The following is a 17,406-nucleotide window of genomic DNA, read 5'->3' as shown; positions in this document are numbered from 1 at the left end:
ACTCCCACCGTCTGTACAACATTTTCTCATGCTTTCGCAACTTTGACATTAAATACTTTTAAAGAGCATCAGTTTCTATTTTATATTTTTTGTATCAGCAGCAAATGTTAGTTTCCAGTGAAGGAGATTGAATTTGTGACCTTTTAAATCTTTTCTTCTCCCTTAAGGCCTTAATTATTCATTCCCCCTTATATCTCCTTCTATTGTACGTGTTCATTTTCTAAGAGTCTAAGGGTGCCTTTGATAACTATTAATGTGCAATACAAAAAGAATAACATAGAATAATCATTTAAGTTGCATAATAACTTTTTCTGCCGTGTATTATTTGGTTAAAAATGAATAACATAAGTAAAATAATGTCAAATTTATTATTATATATTTTTTATCATTAATTATTTTAATACAATTAATATTATTATATTATTATTATGATATATATATATATATATATATATATATATATATATATATATATATATATATCATAAATATCTTATAATATGTACTTGTTACATTAGTAACAGGCTAACAACGTAAAACCAAAATTTATTTTTCTTTTATAAAAGAAAAGCTGTGCACTTTTTATATTAGTAACCATATAAAAATCCTTAAATCGAAAAAGATGATAAGCGTCCATGCAAGATAAGATAAGAATGAGAAAGAAAAAAGATAATGAGTATTTTTTTCTTTTATATCTCTTGTATTTGTCTAAAAAAGTTGTACTAGACTAGTAACAAGATTGAAGTTGTACCAGTGAGTAAGATTTTACATTTTTGTTGTGTTGTCCCGTAAGTCTTACTAAAATCAAATGTAAAACAAATATTGTGCTGTCCTATCCCTTAAATTTATACAAATCAAATGTACCCCCGTCTTTTTGCTTTCCTAGGCTTTCATTGTTCCTACTCTCCCTCGTATTTACTTACTTATATTTGAAATTTGAATACTCTTCATTCACTCTCATAAAGTGATCAACCTCACTCTCCTAGCATTATACTCTTTTATGCTTTTTTAAATTTATATATCAAGTTAATGATTTATATAAAAAACTAATTTCAAATGTATATATTTTATTTTCAAAATTGTATATCATCTTATACTTTCAGCTAACATCAAGTTTAACTTCTTATCTCTTTTAAAACTGATATTTGATATGCTTGTTGTGTGTTTTTTGTGTATTCTGGCTCTCTTAACAGTATAACTTTTCGTCCTAGATTTGGTTGTGTTCTGAATGCCGTAGAGACTTTGTTGCTTGCTCAACGTTACAAGTCGTTTTTTTTTTTTTTTCCATTATAGAAAATGACATTAGGAGATGGTCAGAAATTAGAAGGTTCTTCTTTCTCTACTTATGAGATACCAACCATCACTTCAGAGAAACTAAATAGCAAAAATTATTTACTATGATCATTTGGAGAAACCATTGGATGGAGTTTCAGAAAAAAAAAGTGATCAGTGGAAAAAGCTTGATTATCAACTCTGTGCTTTGTTATGGCAATCTGTTGAGTCTGACATCCTAGCAAGTTTCAGGGCTTTCAAAACCTTTCATTCCTTTTGGAAGAAGGCACAAAAACTGGTCGCTCTTGAACAATCTGACCATGACATGATTTCTTATGTTTCTAAGGCCCAATCTGTCGTTGAGGAGATGAAAATATATCTAGAGGCTGACACTTTAAAAGAAATGAAGAAGAAACTAGATAATGTGTACGTAATGCTGGTTCTTCAAGGAATGCATCCAGACTATAAGCATGTTCACGATCAAATTCTTACTAGTCAGGAGCTCCCCTTTAATGGAAAAATTGGTTATTTGTCTTCACCGAGAATTTGAGCACAATTGCCAGGTGGGTGTCTTAAAAAGCCAACAAGAGGACTCGTGCTGGCTTCAATGCAGCAGTCTTTGCCATGCAGTGTTTTGAAATTTTGGTAGATGGTGTGTGTGCAATTATAATTGGAGAAAACATATATATCGTTTATTAGGTGTTTTTGGCATTTTTCTCCTGTTAGAATTAGAGTTTCACTTTATTAATGCATTATTTATTACTAGTAGCAGATGAGGTGCCAGAAAATGCTTATAGAGACTAGACAGACTCATCCTAGAGAATTGCATGGCACAAACACTTATTGCTCTTAGCAGTACAATTTATATGCTGCCCTGGCTTTTCTTTGACGCATTTAATCAGCAACGGCCCTTCCTTCCTATCCATTCCCCTACTTCATTAATCATCTCCTTACATACACCCACGTAGCACTATTAGCCACACCTACGTGTGGATTACAACTCATCATCCTTTGATAGTAACATTTACATTACCAGTAAAACTATTACCATATTCCTTTTTAAAGTCTATTTTTTTTTTTTTTATATAGGTAGTAAATTATACATTATCCTTGAGATCACTTTTAACAAATATTATAAAAATTAATAAACTTATTGTTATATATATATATATATATATATATATATATATATATAATGATTTGTAATTAGATGATAATATAAAACTGTTTTATAACATAAGATAGTTTTTCTACTTTTTAATGTTTCTTGAATAAATTTTATATAATAATCACAAACTTATAGTTATCATTATTGATCTTGAAACAGTTTTAGTGGTGGAGGAGGAGGCTGGGTAATTATGTTTTTTAAAAAAGCCCATTATATTTTATTGTATGGAGTTTCTCTTTTCACTCCCCCGTTACTAATACACTCTCCCTTTTAATTTTCTTATAATTTTTTTCCCATAGTACCCTGGAAACTAATGTTCATAGGTGATTTTGCACTCCTCATATATGATTCTTTCTTTTGGATTCTTCAACAAGTGTTTTTGCACTCCCTTATATAATTCTTTTGCGATCTCTTCCACTGTTGTGTCAGCCTCTAGCCACAAAATTAAATTCTAATCCTATACTAAACCTTTTTCTTTAACTGCCAATAAAATTTTTATTAGAAAAGTCACACTTAATCACAAGGTGTGAGAAAGCTGACCAAAAGAGCTTAGCCCACAAGAATAAGCATACAACATATGGTTAAAACCACAATAGCCAAGATTAAAGCTACCCCAGATTTCTCTCGTGCATCTCTCTCTTGCACACTTTTGAATTCCAATCCTCTGTGCTATACAAAGGGAAAGTTGTCGAGTAACGAGTCCCAAGGTGATGTTGTTGCGTTGTATGGCATCCTAACAGGGGTCGGAGGTGGTGGTCTAAGACTCAAAGTTAGTGCGAAGGCGGAGGAGTGAAGTTGGTGGTTGAAGAGGTAAAAAAAGGGGAGTATAAAATCACAAGATTAATTTTGAGAGTATCTTGGGAAACAACACTACAAAGGGGAGTGAGATAGTAGTGAGTGGGAGTGGAAATAAGAAATCCCTTATTGTATGTTTGGGCCTTTGGCCCAAGACTACGAATAAAAAGGTAATGTTCTATTAGAGTTTAGGTAAGTATTATTCTCACATACCTTTTCTTTATTCTCAAACCCTATTTTTATCTTGCAAAAATATCCTTGAAGGAAACATGTTTACGTTGTTTATATTTTATAATACACGAAAAAAACTTGTTTCCTTTGTGTTATAAATGGAAGTAGGGAGTGTGACTTTGCAATACACAACTAAAAATTGTTCTTTTTTCTTGTTTTCTTCTTAAGTGTTGGTTTTTTTTTTATAGAAAACTTTTATTTCTATTTATTTTTCGTTTTCAAAGCTTAAAATAATTTTAATTACTATTTTTTTAATTACATACTTATTTTCAACCTAAAATGCATTTATTTTGAAATAAAAAAGGATATAAAAGAAAACTTTTAAAATGTTTTATAAAGAAACAAGAAACTTTATTGTATTTTTTCATTTGTGTATAATAACCTTACCCCTATATTTTTTTGAAAGACAAGAAAGTGAATGAGAGAAAAGTTTAAAATTTAAAATTGAAGAAAAAGAAGAAGGAATGAAAATTTTGAATTTTGTTTATAGAAATCAACTTTCTTTTCATTTTCATTTTCCTTTCACTTTCTCTCCGAGGAAACAAATGAAAAGACATGGTTATGTTTTTCTTACCTCTCTATTTCCCTTCTCCTTACCTTTATCCCTTTCAAACATAAAAAAAAGACACTTAAAAAGAAACAGAATAACTAAGGTAAACTAAAACAAATAGATTGAGAAATGTGGCGAAAATCAAGATAATTAGTTTTCGCATGTAATTTGGTGCAATAAATTCTTTTCAGACAGAAAATTTTAAGGAAAATAGAAGCCAAAATAAGAAGGAATCGAGTTTGAATATTTGTTTTGAGTGAGCTCCTAGCTTCATATCCATAATAAAACATTAGAAACTGCACAGATTGAGAGAATCCTTGTTCAACATATATGTAAGCAGCATTCTTTAGGAAGAAACAAATCTCTACAAAATCAAAATCAACTAAAAAAAATAAAATTAACTGAACTAAGCGAAGGAAAAGAAAAAGGAACAAGTGCTGAAGCTTTTGTGATGTCTGATGTGACATATTTTCTTTTCCTTCTTTTAAATCATGTATTTTTTTAAAAAAATAATTATACTTAATAATAAAATAATATTTGAGTCCGATAAAATCATTATATACTTGATAAAAAATTTCTTTTAAATATTTAATATATTGTATTCAAGATTTGAATCAGAAATGTGTTTTTAAGCTGGAATTAGAACAATCCATTCCATGTTAATTGATGCAAGTGTTTGGTGGGACGATGATGTGACGTGTTTGAAGAGTAACTGGTGAAAAAATCGCGGGGAATAGCTTAGCTCCACATACTAATATTATTAATAATATTGTTTGCTTTGCTTTTTATCAATGGCCACTTTTCCTTACTACACCCTTCATCCTCTATCTTCTTCTCTCACTCCTTCTTCTAAAGGCTCTGTTCATCTTTGTCCATGCTCTTCCACACGTTCTCGCTCTCTTCCCCAATTCCCTTCCAAACTACGACGCAAAGCCACCATCAAGCCGAGGCTGTTGACGATCATCGACCCCATTTTGCTCTTTAACGGCGTCGCCACCACTTTCTATTTCGACACGCAAACACTTATCGTCACTGTCAGTGTTTTGGCCGCCATTGCTCTTTCTCTCTTCCTTGGCCTTAAGGTTCTTCATTTCTGTTCCTTCACTTCTGGGCTTCTCTTACTTTTCATAAAAATATGTTTTTTATTTCCTTCTTCTTTGATAGATTTTATGTAACACTTACTGTATTACTATAAGAACCACGTGCATTTATGTATTTAGTTATGAATGCTTTCGGTAATGTGTTCTTTTTAGTCATATTGTGGGTCCAGTTTTTCTAATTATTTCCTTCAATTAAATAGTGTATCTTGGTCTTAAAGATTGTTACTTCTGCTGAGTGCTTACTCTCAGCTGCTTCAGTTTTGATTTTGGAAAATTGTGAACAATCACCCCATTTAATGAATTAAAAGAATAAATAAAAGTAGAGACACAAAGGGATAGAAGTGACAAATAATGTAATGGAAACTGTAGGGAAAGGTATAGAGAGATAGGAAGAAAAATGATTGGAATAAGAAAATTTAAGTGAATGTTTATAATTATCCTTTGATTTTTTTTTGTTGGTTTGATACAATAAAAATAAAAAAACAATTTTTTTGAGGGGTGGTGGTGGTGGACTGATGGTGAATGCAACAACCAGTTTACCTCATTCAGAAATGTGCTATAGGATTCACATGCATAATTGCATCCACTTTTGCTTACGGAAGTGTATGGTACTTTCTAACATAATATTCTGGGTCAAATGTTGATTCTTCTGTTTGGTAACGAGTGATGGGGTTTTGCAGGGTGATCCGGTGCCTTGTGAGCGCTGTGGTGGCAACGGTAATTATCTTTCTTCATTTGAGCTTAAAAATTGATGTACTATGCTTTTATGTTGATTTGTGGAAATTATTAAGGCTTTATGCCAAGAATACGATGAACATTTTAAAATATTAGGAGCGAGGATATCACTATTCATGTGTATAAACACTGGCTTGATTTGATGCTTGAGGTCTGCTTGATTGAGCACGTGGATAGTGAGAGGGTGGAAAATAAAAACAATTTCCCTCCTCTTCATGTTTTTGTCATATCAATCAAATGTGTCGTGTTTTTCATGTTAAAATCTTCTCCTATTTTCCACCTATTCAACCAAGCAGACATTAGGGGCAATTGGTTCAAGTTTCAAACAATATTCCCAGCAACAACATGCCTGAATTTGTATTCCCATAAGGGTTGTGATCTGTAGCAAGTGCTTTGTGAATTCTGTTTGTTTTCTGCTGAAATTAAAAGAAGAAAACCTTGCATGAGATGATGCAGTGTCAAGGCCACCTGTATAAGTGTGTGGATAGCATGCGATGTTCAAATTTTGGCTCGATGACAGGTTTTATTGTGTTTCTACCACTACAATGTATGATATAGAATATAAAGCTTCAACCAATTGTTTTTGGATTAAGATTGCTCTCTTTACCCCTTTCCACCTATGCTTTCTCCCTTCAATAATTATATCACCCTGTAAATGGAGATAAATTGTATGGCAATAGGTCATTTGGACGAGAAAGAAAGTCTAGTACCTATTTGTGGTGATGGCTATGAATGATAATTCTACTTTTTACTGCCATTTCCCCTCTCAATGCTTTTATTATTCTTGTGACCCTCTTTGTTCCTTCACCAATGGGATTTCTGCAAGTCTGCCTTTCTTAAATTGACCTGTGTTTTACATTGTATATGAAGTAGTTGTTGACAGAAGTTACTATTTTGAATAACATTGCTGACAAGCAGGTGGCACAAAATGTGTATTTTGCAACGATGGCAAGATGAAGCAAGAAATGGGGTTAATTAACTGTAAAGTATGCAAGGGTTCAGGTATCAATTTCTGTTATCATGTGCATAAAAAATTATTATGATTGCCTTTATTTTGCATTCTTTTCCTTGAGTCATTTTGGATATGCTTTCTTTTATTTACCACCTATAAGAATTTGTTTACTGTTGGCGTGTGACTGAAAATCAATACTCTTTCTCCCCCCACGTTCATGAATGAATGGCTTACTTAAGGCCTTTATATGGTTCTTTCTGTTTCCACTTTATAGGATTGATATTCTGCAAGAAATGTGGAGGTTCTGGCTATTCCCGTCGGCTATGAGCTGTGAAATTCGTGTTATATCTAAAAACCATCTGTTCTGAAATATGTAAGGTCTTGTAACAATTTTATTGTCCATAGTGTCTTTTTTCTGTGAATCATTTTAATCACGTTAATCTGCGGCCCTTTGAGGTATTGGCCAATTGCTTTTGCATAAAATCAGTCAAATTTTGATCTTATGTTAAATTTTCGTTGCGGAGATATCATATAAATGTGTACTAATCATATCAAGAAAGAAAAGGGATAAAATATGTTTTTAGTCATGTTAATTTGATTGAGGTAGTGTTTGATCTTTTTTTAAAATGTTTTTCTTCTCCTTAAAAAGAGAAGTTAAGTCAAACACATTTAGAAAAAAAAAAAACACTCTTAAAAGAATTAAGCAATGTATTTTTCATAAAAGAAAAAGAGGGAAAAGTATCTACTTAAAAAAAAAAACTACCTGGAATAGTTTTAAAAAATAAGTTGTACACCTTAGATTCTTTCTCCATATCTTGAATTAGTCAGTATGGAATCAAGAAAAAACTTTTAGTTTTAAAGGAGCCTTTACGCTACAACTCTTAAATAACTAATATTTTATTTTAGAAGTTGTTATTTTGGTTTTAGTCTTCTAATTTTTTTGGGAGTTTAATCTGTATTTATTGTTAGTGTAATTTTTTTTTACATTCTCAACCAATCAGAAGTTATTTTCGGAATGACTTTTAAAAGTTTATAAACTTATTATAGATGATTACTTGTGATTAGGTGACAACGTTAAAAAAAATTACATTGTTAGTACATGTATTGTTTTTTTTTAATACTCATACGTTTTTTAAAATGTTTCTTATAATTGCAATTACTCATTTTTTTAACTACCATTTTTAGCTATGTTTGGCAAAAAAATAACTTAAGAGCTAACTAATAACTACAAGTATGATGGTTTTTTGGTTTGAACTACTCTTTTCAACTAGAAGCACTTGAGTTCGATATCACATAAGCGCAGAAAACAAGTGTGTTTGATTTCTGTTTTCAAAACTGATTTTATTTGCTCAACTCCTTCGAACAAAATAGTCAAAATTATTTAAAAAATGTAATTAAATTTAGAACTTGCTACCATAAACCTTTATTTGTTCAGAGTTTATAGTTGTGAGTTCTAAATTTGATTGTATTTTTTTCTTTTAAATTTTTGGGTCTTGGTTTAATTGTGTTTGATTCTGTTCTAGAATTGGTTTGGTGTTTTTCTATTAACTTCCCTCCTTTATCTGTTGATTGTAAGCTTGAAAATTTGATTTTTTTTATTATTAAAAAAGTTTTTAAGCAACGAAGCGTGCTTGGATAAGCAAGACTAGGTGATTTGTTCCAACTATAAATCAAGTTAAGCACATTTCCTTGACTTTAAGAAACCTTGACTATTAGGAACGCGGGAAATGCTCTTAAATGAGTGAATTGTGGTTTATATAAGTTCCTTTATTTACAAATTGAAAAAGAAGAGTTAGAGTATTAATGACATGTTTGGACTATTAGTAGATATTCACACTAAATTTCAATCTTACAGCAAATTCTTACAAATCAATACCGCAGATGGTTTTAAAGAAATTTATTTATTTTTATTCATTCTTATTTCTTTTTATTCATTTTAAAGAATTTTAATTTAACTTAACTAAATCTGATTTACTCTAACTTTTCAAAATTAAATAAATAGTACGACAAATAAGTTATTATTTTTAGACAAACTAAATTATAAGCTAGTTATAAGTTACTGAAATGATTTACAGAAACACACTTGACAAGACAATGATATGTATTGAACATTTATTGAATTTGGTTGTTTTAATTATTTGGCAATGACATGTACTAAAAACCATTCATTGAATTTGGTTATTCGCACGTCTAATTTGAAGTGCGGGATGATTTGCATAATATCTACCCTACAACCACCAAATTTTGTTTGAAGATTTTTTAGTGTTCGCACGAACGTGCTTCAAAAAGTGTATCTTACCATGAGACAAATAAAATGATACAACAAAATACAAATAATGGGATGAGGATCCTTTTTTACCTGTCCTTGAAATAGATTATTTTCAGCGTTTGCTCTGATTTTAGAAGTGAAAGAAAGAAAGAAAGAAGGATGAAAAGCATGTGGTCCACTGGTTTTTAATCCATCCACTTCTGGACTTAACGAAGGTTGGTTCAACCAAGTGACCGGAAATTAAAATGAAAATATTATAAAGTCGAGAATTAAAGTAAGTATTTTGTAAAGCCAATAACTTTTTCCGACCTGAAGGATGTAAAAAGTTAATTAAAATGAAAATATTATAAAATCAGAGATTAACGTGTCCGATTCCTATAATGTCAAGGAAAATGGACGTTTACTATTAAATTTTACATTAATTTTTTAAAAGTAATATTTAGTTAAAACATTATCAACCATCAGATCTCAAACTGCACTATGCTAGAAAACTTGTTTCACGGATCAGACTGTCAAAATTTGACCTGCATACTTCTGTTATATACTTCATTGAAAGATTATCTAGATTCTGATTTATATACAGAAAAAAAAGAGAGTAGAGTTTGGGTATATCATGCAGCAGTGCCACCAATAGTGAACTTCAAACTATCTATTGCTCTAGTTTTATGCTCATAAGAAGTGGCATTCAAGATGATAATGAACCGCTATGTTTGCTAGGCAATGGTGTGTTTTTCCGGGACTGGCGCTTTGTTTGTACAAGTACAGGTTCTTGCTCCTCCCAGTTTTCGCTCATTACATCACTGTCACTGTCATCATCACCCTTAAACACCGGATGGATATATGCATTCTGAAGGAACTCTTTCAAATTGAAGTTTGGCTCTCTTGCACGCTCCAATGTGTCCTTCATCATTGCTTCCTGAAGTTTCCAGCACAAGGAGAAGAGGGAAGAGAATTAGCTCAAATTTGGTAAAGGAATGACGGAACTTAGATACCATGACCAAGAAAAGGATAAAAAATGCAAGTTCAAAACAAAGGGTGTCCCTAAAAGCATTGCTTTTTTGTGTATTTGATTTGCTTTGGCAATCGCTGAAAAAGTACAAAAACTGTACGCCAGTTGCAACATCAAGACTAACCTGTAATGGATGCTTAACGAAAGCAGGTTCATATCGTCCCTTGCAATACAGATGGAATGATATTGTCAGAATTGGGAGAGTAATGAGCAATGGAGTTGAGTTAGCAGCTTCTTTTGTACTCAATAACCCCATTAACAGCAGCTGTGAGATCACTAACGCAAATATAATACGTCCATGGACATCAGGCCAGAATGCTGCAGCACTCTCATACTCTTGGTTGTAGACATTAATAATCTGCCATTTAGATTTCAGGCATTATGCTACATAACAAAATATTCAATTGTTGAAGATTGAATAATACATAGTAAATATTCATCCTTAAAATTTCTCGTGTCTATGGTCAGTTTGTAAAAACAAAGATTAAATTGCATTGAAACAGAAGACCTTTCATGAGCTAACTTTTACCTGATGACGGTAGACGACATATGCCAAGCCAAAGAACACTATGATGTATGGAAGTAGAAATGGTGTGACTACAGCATACACAAGGCCAAGTAAGAAATACAGTTGTATTTGAGGTTCGCCTGTATTGAAACCAAATGTCCCTGGATCCATTGCTTCTTCACGGTCCTTTTCAGTCTTCACTAAGAAGAAGTTTTTCAAGTGATAAAATATCAATGGCTTCAACCTTAAAATCTCACCAGCACATCCAGCCCACCCATCCACCATTATGTAAGTTATGAAGAAAGTTGCCTTCATTGGAATTGAGACACCAATTGTTTTTGGAATTCTGCATACATGGCATATGTTTACTTTAGGTTATTGAAAGCTATTTGTGACATCTATAACCCTCAAGACTATAAAACTTTATCGTCAGAAGAGGCAAGTTGCCACAAGATAACACTACTTACAAATGAAGAGACCACCAGAAATTCAACCAGTTGAGTTAATGTTGTTCTATCCTCAGACATTTTAGACAAACATAACCTTGCACATGTTCCATTTCATATAATCTTATTTTTAACTCATTTTTCATGAGATAAAAATGGAAAAGATATGTTCTATGATTGTTTTACAATTACCTAACTAACTGTATTGACCAGAATGAGTGAACATTAATTAATTAATTCAAGATATAAATTAATCAAAATTAATTGCTAACATACATGAAAATTAAATGCAAAATGCATTTCTTAAAATTTGTAATGTCTTCTATACTTACAGATGCTTAATAATTGTAATAGATAGTAGTGCATATACTAGACTAGGAGGACTTTCTTACTCATTTGCTGACTGATGGATAAATTTATCTAGCTGTTGGAATGCAGTCCCAGTAATTATGCTCCCAAGAAATACATTAATGAACTGGAAGATGTAATATCTTGTGGCTGCTCTCCTTTCTAGAGCAGACGTGCTTATAAACCCTTCGAACTTGGACATTATCATCAATATTGCTGGCAGAAATATGAGAAATATCTTCAAAGCAATCCCAGGAAGGAAACCTTGTATAAAGGATTTTATGAATTGCCTGGAATAAAAGAGAAGCATAAGATTAGTTTCTACCACATACACCTTTACGGTATCAAAGCTACACAGGGTTATCTGTAACATTTTGCATTTCATCACTCTTGTCAGTGGTGCAAGACATAGGAACTCAACAACATATTCTGGGTTGTAATCAATACTAGGTTGCTACCATAAAAGTAGTTAATGGTTTCCATATTATTCAATAATTTTATATACAAAGTCAACCAATGGACAGAAATATGTATTAATGCAAAAAAGAAAAAGATGACATTGAAAAATAAATAAATAAATAAATAACACTTACATTTCAATAAAAGATTTTAGGAAAGGTGCTGCTTTTTCAATGCCTTCAATGTTAGCCAGTGACTGTACGAATGCTATGGGAATCATGAAAAAGAATGTCAAAAAGAAGAAAGCTACAGCAATTATAAGCTTCCTTATTGTTAGTGAAACATATGGTATTGCCATGTTATCCCAATACACATCACGAGGTTCTGGAGCCCATTCAGTCAACCATACGGTTGGATTTCTAGATTGTTGAGTCTGTGCACAAACAGCTGCACCCCAACGAGTTCGGAAGGAAACAAAAGCAGCTGGCATTGTATATTTAGAATTCTTCATCACCTTATGTTTCTCCAATTCTATCTGAAAGTGTAGAGAAACATCAAATTCAATCATTTTCTTATAAAAACAAATTTAATGAACAATTCGATAATCTCTTCTAGTAAAATGATGTAAGAAACATATGTATCAGAAAATTAATTTGGATGTGTATAATGAAAAGATTCAAATTTCAAAAACGAGGACATAAATTCTGTCATATTGATTGAAAACACCTCTTATATTGTTATTCTCATAATGTGAGCTATGAGTCTAATTTAATCTCATAAAACTGGCTTGTAAGGTTATGATTGTCCCCAACTTATATATACTATTTTGGCCTTATCACTATTCACTAGTATGCTATACAAAAGTGTTGGGCATGAGGGGTATCTTGGAAAAAAACTCAAGTCCCACATCGGCTAGACATAGTGTCAAGATAAAATATATAAGTGGTGGACAACCCTCACCTTATGAGCTAACTTTTGAGACTGAGTTAAGCCCAAACCCACATTTTAAGAGTTACAGATGCAAGAAAACCATTTTAAGTAAGTATGTAAACACTACCGATAAGAAAGATCTCTTATTCTGTTTCAGGTGTAAGAAGAAAAACATTTTAGCTTAAGTATGCATGCAATGTTAAAGCACGATAATTAGCTCACATCTCTTTCAATTTTTTTAATAAATTACTTTTTATTTCTCAAGATTACATTTACAACTTGAGAATATATTTAAACCATTCCAATATTTAAAAAATGTGTAAAACAAGCATAGAAAAGTGTTGCTTACTTCTTCTGATAGTCTCTTGATTTCATCAGTATAAAAATCAATTGCATCGACTCTATTACCACAAAGGCCAAGAAAACCAGTCTGCAAACCCCATGGAAGATAATGGAATACTTAGTGAAGGAAAAAAAAAGAAGAAATGGAATACCTTTGGAAAAATGGCAAGAGCTTATGCTGAAGATTAAAAAAAATGGAAGATAATTCAGAAGTCAGAATTCATAGGAACCAGATTATTGAAAATAGTATACCTTTTTAGATGGCCTTGTGGATTGATTTCTAGAATATTTAAGTTCATAGTAGTCAAGCCAATTCTGCCTTTTCTTCTTCTTTGAAACAAGACTAGAAAGTTTCTTTGCATTGTAAACAACCTGCAGAAATACCTTTAAAAGTAAGGAAAAAAACAAAAGTACGTGGTAGGATAAAACACAATAAACAGCCTACTAGAATTTATGATATGTGATTGAAGGGTTAAAACGGGTTGATCTTGATATCCTAGTACCATTAAATATCAACAAAATCAAATGAAGCTAATTGGCATGGTGTTCTGTTTGATAATGAGATCATCCTATTGAGTTCAAGGTCTGTCCTAGCTAAATCCATTTCAACACAAATCTTGGCCATTGACTATTTGACTTGGTCATGCTACAAAGAAAAAAGTAGACATAAGTTTCACCTGAAACTTTCTGCCCAATAGTAGAGGAGAGGAAGTTTGTCAAATATACTACGAAAACTATCTTACACTAAAATTTACCCCAACTTATTGGAAAACAACACATCTGCAACCAAACTTATAGTAGTACCAGACCTATCTTAGAAATATCTTTTTGTTTGCTCCTTAGATTAGGTCATAACTGTCCATTTGAACACAGTAACAATGAATATGAAGTTATAACTGGTAAATATTAATATTTTGATACACTCAAATTACAAAACCATATTACAAGCTCTGAAACAGAGAAACAGAATTAGGCATGTGTACTTGTAACCAGAAAGGATCAGACCTGCTGAGTGAGATAGTGATCTGGATGATTGACCAAAAAGAAATGTTCCACTAGCTCACTGACCGATTCATCAGGATCAGGTGGTACATTTCTAACAAGTACCTGCACAAATGTAAATTGCATGAAGGAGCAAGCATGGGGAAACACAAGATAAAGTTTATTGTCAAAAGTTTTTCCTCTATATTTTTAAAGGTAGGAAGGTGCAATTGGATGGTTACTTGAAAGAAGGATAGACCTTTTGATGTTAGATTGTAGGAGATATGTGGGCTTTACTAATCTTAGGATATAAATCCTTATTACAGAAGCTGTGGTACTAAGATTATGAACATATAGTATTTGTCAGTGATAAAACTTGATCTTACTGTAAATTGGTCAGGACGGCGTCGTTCTGATGCAAGAAAATGCAATCTCATTGTTGCAACTATCTGATACTCCCTTTTCAAGATATAGCATGTCCAGAAGGTAAAAGCATATGCCATTACCAAATGAGTCCAGAATCTGCAATGCATGCAACAAGTATTGGAAGATAAACATCCTTGTGTATGAAAAAAAATGGCAGTTACTTCAGGAAGGGAGTAAGGTTCTGTAAAGCCAGTGACTAAGGAGGTATTAATTTGTTCAAAATTGATTTAGAAGATTTGCATGGAATATCTTAGAGATGTAAATGCTAATTCACACACTCATCAAAAGGTACAAAAGGATGAATGTATATAACATACTAATACTAATATGTATTTCTTTTAAATAAAGAAAAACATATAACATTAGAAAGTTCATATTAAATGAAGAATATGTAAACAGCGAAAACAATCCTACCGGTTGAAAAGTTTGCATACCTATTTGATCCGGTTGGAATATTTGAAATAGAAAGCTTATCTATCTGACTATAAGTCAAATTTGAACGCTCCAAGGTGCTATTTGTCCAATTGACAGGAACCATAACAGAAAATGCTAGGACTGCAATTGGGACAAATATTTTCAGCCTGCAGTTCAATAACAGGATGCCAGTTGGTAAAAGATCGAAGACATTAGTAACCTTGGAGCTAACAATGGAACAATTCTGAAAAACAAACTCATGTTGGAACAATTTAGAGTGAAGGAAAAAAACACTCATGGCAAATATTTTTGGTTACCAGGCTAGATTAAATCATATATTGGGTATAGGGAAGATTTTCACCCGTAGGGATGGAGGGTGTCCCATCCTGCTTCATAGCCAATAACAGTGATTTCTCAATGTAAACTCTGTAATTCTCTTGTGATGCAAAAGACATTATTCATGGACATCAATGACTTTTCAAATTAATGTTTATCTAACTGTGGGGTTAAATTTAAATGACTCAAACAAAATAAACTTAATATTAAATAGACATCCACATATTGCACAAAGGATTATTGATCAGAGCATACCCAAGTAAGTAGATCCTCAAGTACACAGCAGAGTCCAAGCCTGCATGGTCAATTAGTTCAGGTTCTGGCATTTGCAATGCTGCAGGCATCCAGCTCAAGAACCTTATATATGACTTGAAGTCCAAATTGACAAACTTGCTCACAAATATCCCTGCTTGCAATGGACTGCTCCTTAAACCCTTCAAATACCATTTTGGAAAATACACCCTATCGTTTATAGGTTGAATTCGAAGTATGGCAAAAGCCAGTAAGAAGGCAAATGCACTAAGGATGTTTATTGCTGCTGCAAGTCCTATATCCCCAAGAGAAGCCATGTGCATATGTCAACTTAGAAAGAAGAAGCTACTCCCTGCAAAATACACAAATAAGCATAATGTCAAAATCAATACCCTTTCTTTATAAGCTTTGAATTTAAAAGTACAACCTTATTTTGCAGCAGTGATAGAGGTAGAAGACAAAGCAGATAATGACATGAAGGATTGAAGGTTTAACGTCTGATTTGAAATTGAGAACTGATGAAAAACTGTTTTTCTTGTGATCATATAAACAAAAACAGTAACAATAATAATTAAAAATAAAATTGTGAAGGGGGAGAGGCTGAAAAGTCATAGTCAAACTGAGTTTTCTTTTATCTTCCTCCCAAAATTTCTCACAAAGTGAAGTCATAATCAAGTAAAGAAGGAAGTACTAATTAGCCCTTTTCCTATTATCTCTCAGTGGTCAAACCATAATCCGCTTCTAAAATGCAGCATCCAAAGGACATGTTTTTCTCCCTGACACTGACACTGTCTTCAATTTTCATAGATAAAAAAAGGACATGTTTTTCTCTAAGGCAAAACCGATTCAGAATCTGAAATCCCATTCTCACAGCAAAACCAAAAATTTAAGCCCAGACTTCATGACATGTTTTGATCTTCCAGTCATCAACAGAAAACACAGACAATTAAACAAAATTTAGCATTTGGTACCATAGCAAATAAAAAAAATGCAAAAAAAAAGTCCTTGACTATCATTATACAACAGATCCACTCCATTGGGGTACATTACCTTGTCTGCCACAACAATTCTCAGCAAAGAAGGAGACACATGGGAGAGAAACACAAGGAAAAAAACACACAGAGTGGTGGTTTTTGAACCTAATTGTGATGATGATAATGCCACTGTTAGTTCAACCGACCAAAGGGAGAAAACCCAGAAGCCAGAAAGTCAGCAATGAGCAAAAGTTACGAACTTTATGGCCTTTCTTTTCAAAGGGTCCGTTGAGGATTTATAAATTTGTAGCAGCATGCATGTCTTAGTCATGTGAGGTAAGATTTGTGTGCCTAGCCATACACTGATACACACCATGTCGACCGTTTACTGTATATAAATCCTGCGAGAAAAAAGAATGAAAGTGACAGAAAACGAAAAATAATTATTAAATTAATTGCAAGAAGAAAATTGGAGTGCTTTGAACAGAAAAGAAAAGCAAACTTGGAGATTTCATGAAAATAATAAGGTGAATGAATATTGCTACAAATTACAATTACTTTGTGTAATACGGTGAATATTTCGTAATTAATTTTGTGATTTTACCTTTTGTAATATGACATTAGTATATGGTAAAAACTATAAAAAAATTAAAATAAAACAATTAGGATTTTATATTAGTAAATTTCCAAACATTGAATTGTGTTTGGTTGGCAGCACATGGCACGAGGAGGTGGGGTCGGAGAGAGAATAGAAAGAAAGGAGATACTGTCTTTGACGTTTCCTTTCTTTTCCTAACGGCTACTATTTTATTTTTGTTATATTTAATTTCTCATAGCACTATAGAAAGCCATAGCCAGCTAAACAGAGTGAGGTCCCTTTTTATCAGTATTATTTTTTTACTTAAAAAAGTACTAGTATAAAGCCAAACTTAAAAGATATTTTTTATTAAATACTATTAAAAATGATAA

General features: G+C 32.3%; 2 protein-coding genes across 2 annotated transcripts; one reads left to right on the top strand and one right to left on the bottom strand.

Moving 5' to 3' along the window:
• The first annotated feature begins 4,787 nt into the window (after window positions 1-4,787).
• On the top strand, window positions 4,788-7,328 carry LOC114400403. The gene is made up of 4 exons (XM_028362845.1): window positions 4,788-5,098; window positions 5,797-5,833; window positions 6,770-6,853; window positions 7,078-7,328. The coding sequence occupies exons 1-4, from the start codon at window positions 4,808-4,810 to the stop codon at window positions 7,128-7,130; spliced, it is 465 nt and encodes a 154-aa protein (XP_028218646.1). The 5' UTR covers window positions 4,788-4,807; the 3' UTR covers window positions 7,131-7,328.
• Window positions 7,329-9,535: 2,207 nt separating this feature from the next.
• Window positions 9,536-16,794, bottom strand: LOC114400394 (CSC1-like protein At3g21620). The gene is made up of 12 exons (XM_028362839.1): window positions 16,514-16,794; window positions 15,467-15,815; window positions 14,896-15,042; window positions 14,422-14,557; window positions 14,060-14,161; window positions 13,307-13,426; window positions 13,062-13,142; window positions 11,977-12,317; window positions 11,428-11,673; window positions 10,611-10,935; window positions 10,206-10,439; window positions 9,536-9,988 (listed from the first exon to the last, which is right to left on the bottom strand). The coding sequence occupies exons 2-12, from the start codon at window positions 15,784-15,786 to the stop codon at window positions 9,758-9,760; spliced, it is 2,283 nt and encodes a 760-aa protein (XP_028218640.1). The 5' UTR covers window positions 15,787-15,815; window positions 16,514-16,794; the 3' UTR covers window positions 9,536-9,757.
• Window positions 16,795-17,406: the final 612 nt, after the last annotated feature.

This window comes from Glycine soja, chromosome 2, assembly GCF_004193775.1.
Source record: "Glycine soja cultivar W05 chromosome 2, ASM419377v2, whole genome shotgun sequence".
NCBI classification, from domain to species: Eukaryota; Viridiplantae; Streptophyta; class Magnoliopsida; order Fabales; family Fabaceae; genus Glycine; species Glycine soja.
This window is presented reverse-complemented; position numbering and strand designations above follow the sequence as displayed.